A 17,620-nucleotide genomic window follows, 5' to 3' on the forward strand; every position below is an offset into this window, starting at 1 on the left:
TAAAATACAAACTGCAATGATTTCAGGCCACCCATCTGATGGCCTACTCACTGCATCTACCCCTTGTTTACCTGACCAGGTGGTTATCAGTAGTTATGATTCTTTATGAGTTCTACCTCTTTTAATTTGTGCAAAAGGAGTCAAAATTGACAGATGTCAGCCTGTTAAAATACTGAAAGCCCCTCTCATTTGCTAGCGCTGCTAAGTACCCTACAATGTGAAGCCCATTCAGAATCTACAGCCCAGTCTCATATGCTAGCTAGCACCAAATTGTTCAATGAGCCTTTTTACTGGGTGAATCAGACACCTCATCAGGGATTCAAGACCTCTGTCGTTTTCCTTCCCTTCTTTACCTCCCTCCTCCCCCCTCAAAAAATAAAATCCAAGCTAATTCCAATGTCACAGTACTGAAGTTCAGCCACAGTAGTCAATTTTCCTCATTGTGGAGGTAAACAATAAGACTACAGGAAACTAAACCTTTGAAATGTACAAAGACAATGCAGGAAAATTAGTGTAGACTGGATAGACAGCTGCACCGGCGCCACTACCCTCAGTGCTCAGCCGCCCTTTCTGGGTGGGCATGCCCAGGTCTACTGCTCCTACATGTCTTCGAAGGACGTGGTGAGAAGGGCTCACCTTCAAACACTATCATGCCAGAATGGAATCAGACTTGTTTTTTTTTTCTCCCCATCAGCAGCATCCATCATATAATAGTGAATCAAATCAAGCACTGTTCATTAATTCCTAAGCAGCAATCGTTCATTCCCTCCCCTGACCAAAACAGAGTAAGGAAATACTGCACCTAGTTGTAAAAAAAAAAAACAAAAAACAATAACCAAAAAAAAAAAAAAAAAACCAGGTTACAAATCCAATCAATTTTTGTTCTTCCTTCAGTGAGGGTGTGATAACCCCACAAAAGCCCACAGACAAAATGACACCTCTTTCCTTCTGGCAGCATGGGAGGATAGAATGAAAATGGAAACTATGGCAGGAGTGTAAGGGTAGTAACCAAAATCGAATCTCCACCAGAACTAACACCTAGGAGAAGTCCTCCCCACTCCCTGAAGTCCTCCTTCAGCCAGTGAGGTGGTAGCAGCAGCATGTTCAGAGTCTCCAGTTATTCATTTCGATAACTGGTTATCTTTTGGATCAGACCAAAAATCATCAGATGCTTGCTCACTCTTGTTCTCCTCCTTTTTGACCTTTGATTTATGTTTTCCGAACATTCCAGTTATAATCTGGGTTGTTTTTCTGTTCTAGTGACCTATCCAAAGGAGACCTGTGATCCAGGGGTGACTTGGAATCATGGGGAGATTTCTGAGATGGTGGTGATCGAGGGTCTGTGACTGCAGCATGTGGAGGGGGCAGCGGCTGTTTGTAGTCTCCCGATTTGTCTGTGTGGAAAGATCGATAATGATCTGAGGGTCCCTGGCCATGGTAACCCATAGGGGGACGATGATCAGACATTCTCCGGAAATCTTGCTGGTGGTAATTCTGAGGCCTGAACTCATCAGATCTTCGTCGTTTTGAGTCATGATGATGTCTGAAAATTGAGACCCAACAATGTTAAAACCAAAAGGGAAAAATAGTCAAGCTTAATCATTCCTTCACCTATTCCCTCACTCCTCTATACTCAGCATCACATTCAAGAACAATTCCATAGCAATTTACCACTGAGTGCAACAGGCACAAAGAGCAACTTCCAGAACCTGCGAAATCCATTGTTTGAGCGCAGCCTCTGATAGTTTGAAACCTATTGGCAGAATAGGGACCCATTTCCTTACCACTAATCCACTCATAAAGCCGGAAATATAAAAATCCACAAACTAGCTCGGCCAAATCAAACCAGTCTGATTTCACTCTGGCTGGGAAGGAAGCAGTTGGACAGATATAATAATATCATAAATATAATATAAATATAATAAAATAATAGGCAGAGAGAACTGCCTTGGAACTGGAAGACCTGGGTTTGAGTCCTACTTTTTATATAGACTATAGCCATGTGGTCCTGGGCTTTAAGACTCTAAGATACAGGGAGTATCCTCAGCTGGGAACTCCCTACATTAATGGAATCAGAGGACCAGTGTCATCTCCCAATAACTGGGTGACTTTAAACAAGCCAACTAACTTCAGAATTTCCCCACCTGTAAAATGGAGTAGGATGAAGGTCTTTCAGCTCTGTTATTTTATGATTCTACTTTTTTCTCTAACCAAAGGTTGTGGTCTGAGAGCCCTACAGAACCCCAGACTGCACTCAGAGATCACCCAGCCCAGTTCTAGACAACATAGCGTGAGCACTCTGACTGACGGCTAGAGAGCAGCATGCCCAATGTCACTGTCATTTTCCACTACTGATGAAATGTTGCAAAAGTTCTTTTTAGTCCACTGCTTTATGGTAGAGACCATTGTATAATGGGAATAAAAACAAAAGAATTCCCCCTAAGAAAGAAAAAACTGTCTTGTACTTTAGTAGCCTGCTTTGCATGACTTTGTGGTAAGGCTGTTATCATAAAGCTGGGACAAGTTAAAATGGAGTGTCTTAAACAAGTACATGGTGGGGGAGTTTGGATCAGTACAACGTGTGGGAAACAATTAGGAATTATTTTTTTTAATTAACAAAATTTTCAAACCTTTTGATCCAAGAGATTCCTTTATTAAGGAGATTTTAGACAGAAAAAGGAAAAAAAGGACTCATATATGTCGAAATATTTTTGTAATAGCAAATAACTAGAGGAAAAAAAGTGAGTGTGTTTCAATTAAGGAATAACTAAAAAACTGGATTATGTGATATGCATGGAATGACCTATTATAATTCTGTAAGAATCAATTTCTTAGGTATAAGAAACTGTAGAAATGTGATGACTTATATGAATTAATATAAAGAAAAGTAAACAGAACCAGAAAAATAATATACATAGGGACTACAACTATGTTGAACTCCTTGTGACCTCATCTGGGGTTTTCTTGGCAAAGATAGAGGAATGGTTTGCCATTTCCTTCTCCAGCTCATCTGACAGATGAGAAACTGAAGCGAAGAGTGTCTGTGGCCTGATTTGAATTTACAAAGATGAGTCTTTCTGATACCAAGTTCAGTGCTCTATCCACGGCACCACCTAACTAGCAAATGAAACTGAGTGGGTAATTATAATGACACATCTTTGCTCTGGAGAAGTGGTGAGGTAATTCACTTACCTTTTGTTAGGGCACTAAGGGACTTTGGAAGTTGAATGTTAAGACTCTGGACGGGAGTGTCAAGTAGTTTTGTTTAAATACTTTTTTTTGTTATGAGGGAAGGGAGAAGGATGGTGCATACTATCTGAAAACTACTATGACGTAAAAACAAATGGCATTTTCAGAGCCCTAAAGTTCACCAGCCATACCTACCAGGGCTGGGGAACTTGTGGCCCTCTAGGTCCTCAAGAGCACTCTTTGACTGAATCCAAACTTCACAGAACAAATCCTTTTGGGATCGATCCACAAATCCACATGTGGTTTCGAGGCTGCAGGTTCTCCACACCTGCATATCCCTAATTTTGTAAATCTCACCTTCTGTCCAAGTTGTTTATGATACATCCTATCTAATATACGCAGCCTTTGATGACCACTGTATCTAGTTATCTACTATCTCCCAGTACCACTTATCTGCAATTTGTAATGTGCTTCTGTTCTTTACCTTTTCTAGATGACCTTATCTTCTCCAGCAGAGACTAACTAGGGCTTACACCATTTCTATATCCCAAGTGCATGCCAGCCACAATGGTAGGTTTCTGATTATTAAAGTACTTTCTAACTCAGATTCCTGAACCCAGAGTTATGTAATGAACTCACAACTCAGTAAATGCACTTGATAAATATCATTCTGTCATTCTCATTTCATGCACAATGAATTTTAAGTATAGAAAAACTACTTTCCCCCAGTTTTTCATCCTTATAAGGTATTAAATTAGATTCTCTCAATACCTGTCATAATAATCTCTGTGTCCCCGATGGTCTCGGTCACTGCTGTATGGGTCATAGGGCCTCTTGCGTGACAGGTTGTTTGGACGATAATTCCCAGAACGATGGGGTTCACCGTGAGAGCGCCGGTCCCCATAATGGTGATCCTTGTACCAGTGCTGTTCATACTGGTGATGCCGATCTCCACCCCAGAGCTGGTTGCTGTTGCCACCATAACTGAACTTTCTCTCTCTTTGCCAGTCTCCTCGGTCTATAAGAAAAAAATACCGGTCTGGTGACAATGGTGAGAGTTCTGGCCCATTTCACATGAACAATATTAAATCCACTCTTTCGAATATGCTATTCATTATTTTTAGAGAAGCTGTATTTGTCTTAATATCTTTTTCCCAGAGTTTTAAAAACAATATTAAACTCTCTTTAATGCTAACTTAGGAAAAGCTACTGTTCTATTTAACTTCTCTAACTGTCTTGAGGAGGGTAGAGGCAGAGCTACGCAGTTATCATTCACTTGATAATTCAAAGGAAATCATGCTGAATGCAGTAGCGTTGTGAATTTGTTTTTGTGAACTTAGCTTCCATAACTGAGAATTCTAATGAACAAACATTTCTTTTAATGCTTGTGGACTTAATGACAGAAAGAAACTAAAATAAATTTGCAAGATTTTAGAAATCTAACTCATATTAGCTTTTTTTCACTGTTACTAATTTCACATGGGGGTGAAATAGTTCTTTTTTTTCCCTGGTCAGTTGAGTGATGCTGAAACATTTTTATTACGGGTATAAGACATTTTTTCAAGAACTAGGTCTGCGCATCTGTACAAACACATCTCCCTTTCACAGTTAATAATTACAAGTTGACTTGTAGAAATTTTACTTTAATTCATACAAATACTTTTTAATATTAATCCTTGGGTGCTAAATAACTTGTCCTCCATTATGTCATATGCAAGGTTTCAGGTATAAACTCAGAATAAATCAAGAAATACTGCTTTAATGATGCAGTCCTTTGTTTTAAAAAAAAAAAATCATTCTATATCATGATGAATACAATAATAAAATGATTTTATTTTAAACTAACAAATGTAAAAAAGAATACCCCTACATAATGATCCTGGTAAAGCTGCACACATGACCTATGTGATGCACCAAGGGGGCACAGTGAGTGGATGGAGCCCTGGGCCTGGAGTCAGGCAAAGCTCAGTTGATATTCCATCTCAGACACTTATCAGCTGTGTGGCCTTTGGCAAGTTACCTAATGTGCCCCTGCCTCAGTTTCCTTAACTGTAAAATGGGAATAAAGCTCTTGGCTCACAGGATTGTCGTGAGAATCAAATGAGATAATGCTGGTAAAGTACCTAGAGCAGTGCCAAGCACACAGTGACTAGCACTATGCAAAGTCTGCCACCTTCCCCTTCTCTTCTAACATTTAGAGTCAATATACTCAGTATACACTGAAAAGTTCTATGTGCTAATATCCAAAACCTAATAATTATTTGCCTCTGCTTTAAATAAAAATAAAATAAGATTTTTTTGTATTGTGTTTAACTAAGGGTAAACGTATGGCAAATGAAGATGAGTTCTTCTGTAAGTATTTCAGCCCACAAAGCAGTACTCAGAACTGACCTACCCATGTCCCCTGTCTAATTATTTCCTATTTATCACGTATATAGCTTGTTACTACATACTTATTTGCTTGTTGTCTCCCCCTTTAATCTGTAAGCTCCTTGAGGGCAGGGACTATCTCTTGCCACCTTCTGCATCTCCACTATCTAGCACAGTGCCTCGCATATAGCAGACAATAAATACTTCTTAAATGACTTACATAGCCAAAAACCTCGTGCAGGCCCTCAATGCCTGGACTATTATAGTAGCTTTCTAATTGATGCTCTTACCTTCAAATGATCCCCACTCCAATCCATTCACAACACAGCTGCAGAATTAATATTTGTAAAACACAGATCTGATCCCATCACTAGCCATACTCAAAAATTTTCAGTCGTTCCCTAATGCTTTAGTGTAAATTACAAAATTCCCACCTTGGCATTTAAAGAACTCATCCGTCAAAAAAGAAAAGTAGAACATTGGGGATGGATTGGTTCTGTTTTGAGGGTTTTAAGAGATGAAAAAGGTAGGATAAAAGGAACATACAAGAGTAGTCATAGGTCAGAAGGTAGTGGAGATAGCTAATGCTCATAACTGACTGGAGTATGAATACAAACATGAAAGCAGTGACTGGGGGCGAGGGGAGGCATCAGATGAACATCTTTTTTCTCTGAAACAAAGGAAGGCTTCTGTCTTAACAACACACACACACACACACACACACACACACACACACACACACTCCCCTTGATGCAGAAAAAAATCAAACTCAACAGAGAAACTACGATATATGATGTATATACACACTACGATACACATATGGTGTAAAGGGTTAAGACAGCCAATGATACTGAGAAGTGATTAGCTGTCAGCAAAATAAACTTCCTGTAGGGGGAAATTAAAAAGAAAAAAAGAAAAGAACTTTGATCCAAGCACCGACAATTCTGATAAATGCAGTGACCAACGATGTATCTGGAGGACCTATGCTGAAGCATGTTACCCATCTCCTGACAAAGAGGGAATGGAATGAATCAACATATGGGAAGAAATGGATATTTTTTGATGCTGGCCTAATGATTACTTGTTACAAGATTTTCCCTACTCAGTTTTTAACTGAGGGCAATGAGGGGAAAGGGAGATGGGATAGAAAAGGAAGTAGTAACAGTAATGCAAAAAAGGGGGAGGAAAACTTTTTAAATGAACAGAAGAGAAGGAAATTCCTATACATGTAATACATATGTGCATACATGTACATATACATTTAAAAGCAAGCAGTATGAAAGATTCATGATTTCAGATACAATTCTCTTTTTGTGAAAAAAAAAAACCCAAAAACAATGCCCTCTGTAACCCGGCTCCCACTTACCTTTCCATATTCACTCCCTTTAGTCAGTCTCAGTTCTAGTGAAACAGGACTGCTACTTCTTCCTTGAACATGACATATTACCTTTTCCTTTTACACAAATCCCTCCCAACTCCAACCCTACATCTGTAATGATTTCTCCTCAAATCCCCATCATCTAGCTTCCTCAGGTACTCACTCATTACTACATGAGACTTTTCCCGATATCCTCAGTCATTAGCTCTGAATCTTATTTTAAATTACTTTACATTTTTTATAGACTGTGTTGACATATCTAAATACATCTATTCTCTCAGGAAGCTCCGTGGTCACAGGAATTATTTGGTTTTTGTATTTACAGCTCCCTACACCTAGCAGAGTACTATGCAACTCAGGCAATAAATGTCTGCTGATATGAATTGAAGTCCAGGGATCAAATGAGCCCTGGACAGAAGGATGTATGGATAGAAAGTAAAACCACAAAAAAAGGAAATGACTTTTCATTTTACTGCATAATCTAATATCTTTCTGATAGGACCAAGAGATTATGACTTCCAAAAATCTATATAACAGAAAAATATGAGAGAATGTAAATGATCAGAAATAGTAATAGTCAAGCAAGGAGAGTTAACTGCGATTCAATGATCTGGGCAAGAAACAGTCAATGAACCTAAAAATGAAAAGGTATTTTTTAAACTGACTATACAGTTTAAGAAAACACACACACAATCACACAGACACCCACCCCCCCACCCCCACCCCCCCACACACACCCAAAGACAGTTCCAAACCATCCGGAAAAGCAGGCAAGGAGCATACAGTCTCATGCTGATATTGATACTGACAATTTATGGCATGTTAGAAATTCTTCATACTAATTATTTACCAGCTACTAGGTAATGCAACGAATAAAGTGCTAGACTTGGATTCAGGAAAACCTGAGTCCAAATATGGCCTTCAACACTAACTGTTTGACCCTGGGTAAGGCCCTTAACTTCTTATTTGCCTTCATTTCCTCCACTGTAAATGGGGTTAGTAGTAGCACCTACCTCTCCAAGTTGTTGTAAGGATAAAATGAGATATATGTGAAAGCGTTTTGCAAACTTTAGAGTACTTCATAAAGACGTAGTAGTAGTAGTATCATTAAACATCATAATGAATCAAGCAATGTTTGCTTTCCTCTTGAGCTCACAACGAAGGGGAGTTACTGATTAATAAAACGAGGGTACTAGAAGAAGAGGGTGCTGAGTACAAAGCTTAGAGGAAAGAAATGGAATATTCCCATTTCCTTGGTAAATTAGTAATTTATCTGCTTACTAAGCAGATGCTCCAAAAACTAAACTTAATGAAGAACTTGATTTCAGCTAAATATTAGGAAAAACTGTGTAGTGTCTAGAGTTATCATGGAACAAATTCCTGTGAAAAGGTTATAAGGGAATAATTTTCTGACTTTGAAAAACCACTCAAGAATGTATAGCAAAGATCCAGTTACTGACATCAAAGAATGGAAATAATTCTTAATTTGGTATCTGTTCTAAAAACCATACTGAAGGACCTACCAGCATTGCTGAAATGTCTCTTGTTGGGGTGACTATAGTTATCTCGCTGGTGCCCATGCATCTGTGGTCCATGAGAAGGAGGCAAATGAAGCTTCTGAGGGTGAAGATTGTGAGGTGTATGAGACTGAGACATCAAAGAATCCCGGCTCGAGCCTGAAGGTTCTGGACGAAATGGTTTTTTACTGCCAGACATGTCGTCTTTCTTCTTTTGCTCCTGAAAGGGTATAAAATTGAAAACTTTCCAGAATTAAGAGAGATCATTGACTTAGTTCTACTGGTCTGATTGAATTTTGCCCACTTATTATCATACCCTGCCATAAGTAATTCATATATTGTTGTGTAGCAGGGAATGAATAAACCCCATGTACCTCATCCTCATTTCAAGTCAGACCTGCCACTCTTATTAGTTATACATCTGCCATCATAATTCTGATCCACTCCTGCAAGGATACCTCCTATGACTCACATCTTCTATAACAACAGATGGAAAAGTCTATGAATTTTAGACCATTTAGAATGGTTGGGTAACTCATGCAAGTTAAAGAAAAACCACTGACAGTCATTTAAAATCCTAAGGATTATTATCCTTATTAATTATCCTTATTAAGCTAAGCAGAATAAAGAGACCCCTTGGGTACAAGCAGGAACTAACTGACCTGCCTCTCTCTACCTTTCAAAGTAATCAAAGTAAATTAACAAAGTGAACTTTAAAATTCATGAGTACCTGCTGTAATGAGTTCAGTACTTGCTTTATTCTGTTTATGTCACCAACTTTTTATGTCTATATTGCTAAAATACCCCGTTTTTCAAAGTACATTAATACTGTAGTTGGTTTTGAATGGCTATTTTTTGGAAAGAGCAATGGATTTGTAGTCAAAAATCTGGGTTTGAATCCAAGCTATACTGTAACATAAACCGAACTCCTGATCCCTCCAAGAAACTTTCCTTGACAACTCTAGTTTACTACGAGTTTTCTTTTCTTAAAATTCCTACATTTATCTGTACTCCAAAATGTAATACTGTTATATTGTTTTTCAGTACTCCATAGGTCCAATTATAAATCGCCTGAGAGCAGAAAAGGTATATTTCCCATTATAAGACCTAACAGTGCTGAATAACTAGCTAGTGCTTCCTTTGAGCAGACTTGACCAAATGGTTTTGCCCACTTGGGCTTTAATCAGCAAATCACCCTACCAAGAATGTTCTCGAAGGAACATACCTTTCGCTGAAGCAATTATTTTAATTCAATTTTAATTCTCTTTATTGCCAGAAAGGGAAAACAGGAATCTTCTTCTGACCCCCACTTATATTGTGTCTTAAATGGAGTAAGAGGTACCCTATGCACAGTCAGAAGGAAACTGAGTATGGCTCAGCGAATAATAAGAAATATTCTTAGTTACATTTTTAGGTTTTATCCTTCTTAGAGTCTGACCATCAGGTAATAAATGTGCACCGTGACCAAACTGAATATCTCAAGATTCGTGTTTACTACAAAAGTGAAGTCAACAAGAATTAGCTAAGCATATTTTACACTAGGGACCACACACACACACACACACACACACACACACACACACACACACACACACACACACACACACACACACACACACACACACACACACACACACACACACACACACACACACACACCCCCATGTACTTAAGAAGAGGAGACTGCTTGACTGTTTTAGGATAATGACTACAGATGGGCAATCACTTTTCGGAGGTTTAAGATTGCTGTTTTTTATGCATTTGACACTATGCATTAGACCATGGGTGAGGCCCCTCAGCCTCAAGGCCTCATGCAGCTTTCTAGGTCCTTGGGTACGGCCTTTTGACTGAGTTCAAGTTTTACAGAATAAATCCTTTTATTAAAGGGATTTGTTCTGTGAGATATGGATTAGATCAAAGGACCACATGAGAACCTAGAGGGTCACATGTGGCCGTAGGTCCCCCCACCTCTGCATTAGACCACTGGGGCAGTCAGGTGACACAGTAGATAAAGCAATGGGCCTGGAATCAGAAAACTGGAGTTCAAAGCTGGCCTGGGCAAGTCACTGAATCCTGTTTGTCTCAGTGTCCACATCTGTAAAATCAGCTGGAGACGGAAAGAGCAAACTTTCTTGTATCTTTGCCAAGAAAACCCTAAATAGGGCCATGGAGAGTAATGAAACAGGACTGAAACAACTGAACAACAACAGTCAGACCTGTGTCCTGCACTGCTCTAATAATGTTTATTTGGCAGGTTCCCTGTACAGGGTGAAAGAGAAGGGCAACATATTATTGTGAAATACAATACAATCTTCCCAGGGAAAAATAAAACAGAGACTCTTGTAAAAGGTTTTTTTGGTTCCTAAGATTAAGATTAAATGAGGATCTTACCTCCTCCTCCTGAGATCTTTTCTTATGAGCCATTTTGTATAATTTGTGTAGTTTCCGAGCATCAAATTCTGTGAACTTGGATACAAAAATCCACAGGTTCCTAAAAAAACAGTAAGAATTATAGAAACAAGCACCAGCCTTTTCTCTTCCGCCTTCAACTAGTCCCACCATATAGAGAGCATACTACTAAGTTTGAGTTGTATGATCTACTGGTACACAGTTATAGAGATATTCTTCCAGGTTTTGTATAAGTGATTTAAACTTTACATAGTATTAGTGACTGGAAGGTCAAGAGACTTGGTGTCTACTTCTATCAATTACTCAACAACCTTGAGCAAATCACAGTATTCTCTGTTTCAATTTCCCTATCTAAAAAAAGGGGGAGGAGGGGTAGGCTTTAACCCCATCTGCCCTCAGAAATAGATATGGCAAATGTCTACCAAGTGCTTTGAGGGTTTAAAATAGAAAGAAAATTTTTATATCATTCACAAGAGTGCCTAAAATCAGGTTCTTTTCCCCTGCAGAACTACAGTCTAAAATGCCTTTCCTATCCTCACTGCCTCCCCTACAACCCTGTATCTGTCAAAGACAATATTGTCATCCAAACTACCCCTGCTAGAAAACAAAGCCATTTCTGATTATCCCTTTCTTCCACCTCTTACGTCCACCAAAACCTCACCACTTCTATACTTTCTCTTCTTTGGAAAAATAAGTCTCAGTGTCCACTGCCATCATGATAATCCAGAACCTGCTATGAATTCATGTGTGGATCACTGCAACAGCAGGCATTACATGATGAAAGCATTCTTTAGAAAGAACAGTCTGGCAGGAGTCCGAAATGTAGCCTGGAAGAAGACACCTCCTCGATACTCACCTTCCCCTGCCACTTCAAATCACATCCAGCTTCTCTACCTGGCTTTCAGGGACCTCTGGATGTCCCACAGGCATCTTGAATTCAAGTACCTAATTCATTATATTTCTCTTTAAATCCACTCTCCTCTAAACTTCCCTTTTTCTGTAGAACTTCCATTCACCAGATCTGAAAGCCATGCTTCCCTCTCGCTCACTTCCTATTTCCAATCGGTTGTTGATTCTAATACCACAATATTTCTTGCATGTGTGTCCTCTTGACTCACACAGCTCTGTTTCTCATTTGTACTGTTCCATTAGCCACCTTACTGTTCTCCTCCTTGTTTATATTCTCTACCCCCTCCAAACCAGTCTCCACTAAAATGCCAAACTGACGTTCTTAAAATATAAACCTGATCACGTTCTCTCATATTCAAATTTTTTCTATGGCTTCCTATTGAATCTAGGACAAAATAGGAGATCCTCAGCCTAGCTTTCCACAACTTGGTTCCCAGCAACCTTTTCAGTCTTATTTCTCATTACTTCCACTTTGCACATTCTCCATTCTAGTCAAACTGTCCTAGCTCCCCATAAATAACATTTCATCTTCTACCTCTATCTCTTTGTACAAATGGTTTCCTGTGCACTGGAATGCACTCCCTCTGTATCACAGAATCCTTCTTTCAAAGCACAATTCAAGTGTTATCTCCTCTAGGAAGACTTTCCTAACCTCCAACTCTAGCTATTAGTGCTCTCACCCTATTGAAGCTACTTGGACTAAAATTTTCTTTGTACATGTTGTATCCCACAATAGAATATAAAAACTCCCTAAGGGCAGGGACTACTTTGGTTTTGTCTTTGTAATTCCTTGCAAAGTCCTGAACATAAAAGTCACTTGATAAATATTTCACATATTAAATTCATCTGCCACAATATAGCTCTAGCCTACCTTATTCAACCTTATTCTTCACCCACATCTAGAAAAATTCCTTTGCTCTGATGTGTCTGTATATCCTAATGCTCATTGTTGCTTCCAGCTTGGAATGTCTTCCTGTTTCTACATAAAGAAACTGAACTCATCCTTCAAAGTCCAGTGAAATCCTACCTGCTCTCATGAAACCTTTCCTAATTATTCAGATTTTCAGTGATTTCTCTCCTTTGAATACCCACTTCATTTATAGTTTATGCCACACAATTTAGCACCAAACTATGTACTCTCCTTTGTTGTTCTCTAGTTGTTTATAAACACTACTCTTTATCCTCAGCAACACTGTAAGCTTCTTGAGGGCAGAGGCTGTATTGTCTGTTTCTTCAGTGTTCCTCATATTTCTATGCTGGGCTTCTAATTAATAACTGATGACAAAGGTTGATGTTACCACAGGGCTGTAACATTTGTAATGTGCTGTACACACATTGTCTCATAAGAACCTCATAGCAATCCTGTTAGGCAAGAACTTTATTATCCCCATTATACATATGGGAAAACAATCTCAGAGAGGTTATGTGATTTGCCCATGGTCAAATAACAAGTATCAGAGGTAATTTTTAATCCAACTTTTTTCTGATTTCAAAACCAACACTCCCTATTACAATATCCCAACTCTCCACTGCACTACTGGTACTTAACAAATAATAATTAACTAATTTATCCAGTAGGATTTTTTAATGTTTATTAGGAAACCTGGTAGCATCTGTCTAAGCAACTACCTGGGTTTTCAGTCTCTTAAGCTGGGATTAAATCAAATTTCTAAAACCATGAGAGTTTAATTCATAGAGACTACATATGATAATGGCCTTAGGAGGAGGGAAGTAAATCTATTCTTAAGTTGGTGTCAGGAATGATATTTGATAGATATCAAGAGAGATCTAAAACCCTATCTACATTTCCCTTCCAAAACTAGTTAAAAAATAAGTGGATATGTTATATAAGACAGTCCTATTTAAATACAGAATTTATAGAGAAATCTTTATAAAATAATTTACTAAAAATAAATATGAAAAGCAACTTAATTTTACCTCCTTTGGAAAGCTGATAAAATGTTCCCAAACTATTACCACATACATCTCTCAGCACACCAAGTTCCACACTCTAACTCAACCAACATTTATTCTGTTTGTTCTACACTCGGTGTAGAACACAGCTCTTGGCATAAGGAGAGATACAAAAATAACACATGAAGCTTAGAATCTTACACCTTTGGGCTGATCATTTCACCTAAAGCTGTCCTTCTGAATTATCATTTTAAAAAATATATAGTAATAATAGACTTGATATAACATGATAGCAGAGAACTAATATCAATGGCCATTCTAGATCTGGATACTGACATAACATGAACTGCACCAGGCTAAACTAGTCTGAGGTCTCTTTCAGCCCTGAAGACTCCTTTCTGTGAATTTCTGTGTCTGTTTCTGGAAGAAACAACTGAAGTCAATATCACTGACATCACTGGTTCCATATATCAGTGGTGCAGCTTAGGTTCAGAAGATAGCTACACCTTCAATGACATTTCCTGTGAATAGTTGGGAGAATACATTATATTGGCATTTCACATTTTTCCTATTAAAAAATCCTTTTGGCCAAGTCAGAACAGCCAGATTAAATGCAAAGTTCAGTTACCTCCTCCACAGTTTGATGTGCTCCTGATCAGAGTAGGCTTTAAGGCACTCTGATATTCGGTCCCCAATCTTCAGGAGGCAGTTTCGGGTGTGCTCTAGCTGTTCCTGCACAGTGAGTCCCTTGTCTGGTTTATCCAGCTGCTTCAAAGCCTTTTTCACTGGCCTCATTCTCTCTTTGCACTGGGGTAGAGCAACAGAGTAGAGATTATTTATACTTTTACACAGAAATCTTCTACTCCCTTGCTTTTAATGCATGATGTTCTCAAATGAGAAGGGCCTAGAATCTAGGCCCTAAACTTTTAGGGCAAGACACAAAAAAACAAAACAAAACAAAACAAAAAAACAACCCCATATCCCTTAAATAGTACTGTTCTCTGGAGCAACCAAAGCAGAAGTATAAAAAAAAAGCCAGGAAATTAAGAAGTGCTGCAAATTTTCATCAAGTCAGATATTTCTTTAGCCAAGAAACAGATGAGGCATTTGATTTACTAAATAAATACTTGACTGAACACTATGAGAAATATAAATTAAATCTGCAAACATTTCATAAGCACATACTACTTGCACAGCACTATGCTAGGCACTAAGGAAGATAAAGAGACCTTGTTCTAAAGGGCCTTACAGTATAGTGAGGGCTACAACACATACGTGACAAATTAATATAAAACAAAATTGATCATGATGGTGCTTAAGAGAAATATCAAGTACTTTATGAAGTCCAACGAAAAATCATTTTAACTGGGGACTTGGGGGTTCAGGGAATGCTTCACAGAGGAGGAAGCATCTAATCAAAGTCTTGAAGGATGGCTGAGATTTCAATAGGTTGAAATAAGAGAAAATTCAGGGTTTGGAAATGGTGTAAACCAAGGAGATAATATTTGTAAAATGCTTCATAGTGTCTGGCACTCATTCTTTTTCCTTCATGTAATAGACTTGAGGATGTATGGTTAGTACTATGCAATTATTGATGGGGAGGATAGAGAGAGCAGAGGGATATGAAAGGATGGAGTGAAGTGTTGACTGAGAATGGGATTCTGATTTCTGTATAAAATACTGGAATGACAGGGTCCTTGTCAGAATAAGAGTAAAGCTGACAAAACGTATGTTTCTGGTGTCTGGACAATTTAATCAGAAAGCTATTAAACTAAAAAGACAAGGTAAAGAAAACCTACTCAGGTATATCCATCAAGTTCTATTCCAAAGATTGTAACTACACTGAAGAAAGAAAAACGGCAGCTGAGACATGCCAAAGATCACAAAATACAGAATTCAAGAACAAAGTCTAATAAAATCCATGTTATCAAATTCCTGCCAAGAAATGTAAAAACTTAGGTGAAGGTCCTATCTCTTCCTTGATCCTCATTTTCCTACCAATATAGCTAAAAAAGGTAAATTTTCACAGTATTTGAGAAATGTTGTTGTTACCTAAATTGAGTCCATATGATTTTAGAGAGTTTAAAACTTAGTGTCAATATCATTCAACAAATATTTGTTGAGTAAATCAGATACTTCATCTGCTTTCTGGGTTTATAAATATCTGATTTGTTAAAAATACAAAAAAGCAGGGTAAGGAGTAACTATATTGGGAGAAAAAGAATCAAACAATAGATAAGCTCTGTGCCTAAACTTAGCACATTTCTATATAAGCTTTGGTGGCCATGAGCTTGACTACAGGCTTCTTAAAGAATGGATATTCTGTGAACTTCTAGGATGTGTCAGTTGCTACATTATGATCTACATAATCTAACTTGGTAAACATACGCAGGGCAGCACTTCTGGTCAAAATGACTGCATGAAAAGAACACATCCGAGCTTTCACATATCTATTTCCAGTCTTCATTCATTCATCAGAATGAATAATGATGAAGAAATCCAATGAGAAACTAGAGTAAATTATATCTTTTACCCCAGAACTACACAAGAGACAAATTAGAAGCCTATGGGCAACTTGAGAGGAAGCTATCAGACGAAGACAACATCAGCGCAGCTGAGGGCAACCAGAGACTGGCCCAAGACACATGTAGCCTATAAGACTCTACGTCCGGAGGAAGCAAGGGGGAAGGATTCTCCCTAGAAAGTCAGGGGTAATTACAAACCCTAAGGATACAGACCTAGCCAGCGCAAGGAAGTGGCAACAGACAGAAACCAGCCTGGTGCCACAGGTCCAAGAATTCCAAAATATTGTCCTGAGACAAGGTAAACCTTACAAGTAATGAACTCTGAAATCTAGAATAGCCAAACAAAAATCAATGACTTCAGACAGTATGAAATATTAGAACAAAATAAAAGGACTGGAAAAACTGTAGAAAATGTAACATATCTGATATTAAAAACCACTGACCTGGAAAACAAGTCAAGGAGGGATAATTTAGGAATCATTGGAATCCCTGAAAACAAACAAAAAACTTGGATAGTATATTTTAAGAAGTCACAAATTAAAACTGCCCAGATTGAAACCAAGGGCTAGATAATCAAAAGAGCAAAGTATATAGAAACAGTGGAGCTCAGTTCTATCCCACCACTAAACCATCTAAATAATGTCCTCCTCCTTCAGATGCTACTGGTCCCATTTCTTTGAGGTGGACCATCGTAATGTCTCTTTTGTGAAGTGATGGCAGAGAAGGCTGTGGGACTCACCATGATCAAGAAGGAGCAAAGGAAGAAATTCAAGACTGAAAACAATGACCACATTAACTTGAAGGTGGCAGGGCAAGATGGTTCTGTGATGCAGTTTAAGATCACAAGGCACATTAATGAATGATAATTCATAATAATAATTAATAATGATAATAATGATTAATTAATGGTAAATTAATGAAAGCCTGTTGTGAACGACAGGGTCTGTCAGTGAGAGACACCAGAACTGGATTTAATGAGAAGTCAGTCAATGAAACAGATCCACCTGCACAGCTGGAAATGAAGGATTAAAATATAATTGATGTATTCCAGCTATAGAAAGGAGTTGTTTACCAAAAAGAGAACCTGCAACCCTACTACAGAACTGTCCTCCCAAGGAAAACAATACATTCACAATTAAAAACTGAGATTTGGTTCATCCACTCCTGACTACTGTCAGGTAGCTTTCTTTCTTTAATAATTCCCTTCCACATTTCTTAATTATACATAAAAGTAACTGATATAATGCATTTTGGCCGATGACATATTTTGATCAACATCAAATGGAAATGGAGAAGGGCAAAAACAAACTAATTCTGGGAAAATATGCCTTTTCTCCATTAATGGCATGCTCATTCAACTCCGAAAGATTGAAGGACTCAGATCAATGCAACGTTCAGTCAAGATTTCA

The 17,620-nt window shown here is 38.3% G+C and overlaps 1 protein-coding gene across 6 annotated transcripts in view; it reads right to left on the reverse strand.

Moving 5' to 3' along the window:
* Positions 1–348: 348 nt before the first annotated feature.
* Positions 349–17,620, reverse strand: part of CHD2 (chromodomain helicase DNA binding protein 2) — a 122,559-nt gene continuing 105,287 nt past the window's right edge. For 4 of the 6 annotated variants that reach the window (XM_072617362.1, XM_072617379.1, XM_072617354.1 and 1 more), the window contains 5 exons: positions 14,315–14,493; positions 10,846–10,945; positions 8,461–8,674; positions 3,961–4,207; positions 349–1,543 (listed from right to left, as the gene is read on the reverse strand). In XM_072617362.1, the coding sequence (XP_072473463.1) occupies positions 1,210–1,543; positions 3,961–4,207; positions 8,461–8,674; positions 10,846–10,945; positions 14,315–14,493 (1,074 nt within the window). In that variant the 3' untranslated portion in view covers positions 349–1,209. Of the gene's footprint in view, positions 1,544–3,960; positions 4,208–8,460; positions 8,675–10,845; positions 10,946–14,314; positions 14,494–17,620 lie in introns of those variants that run through there. The other 2 variants (XR_011968861.1, XR_011968859.1) reach the window with 2 other exon arrangements.

Source organism: Notamacropus eugenii, chromosome 1 (assembly GCF_028372415.1).
Source record: "Notamacropus eugenii isolate mMacEug1 chromosome 1, mMacEug1.pri_v2, whole genome shotgun sequence".
NCBI lineage: Eukaryota > Metazoa > Chordata > Mammalia > Diprotodontia > Macropodidae > Notamacropus > Notamacropus eugenii.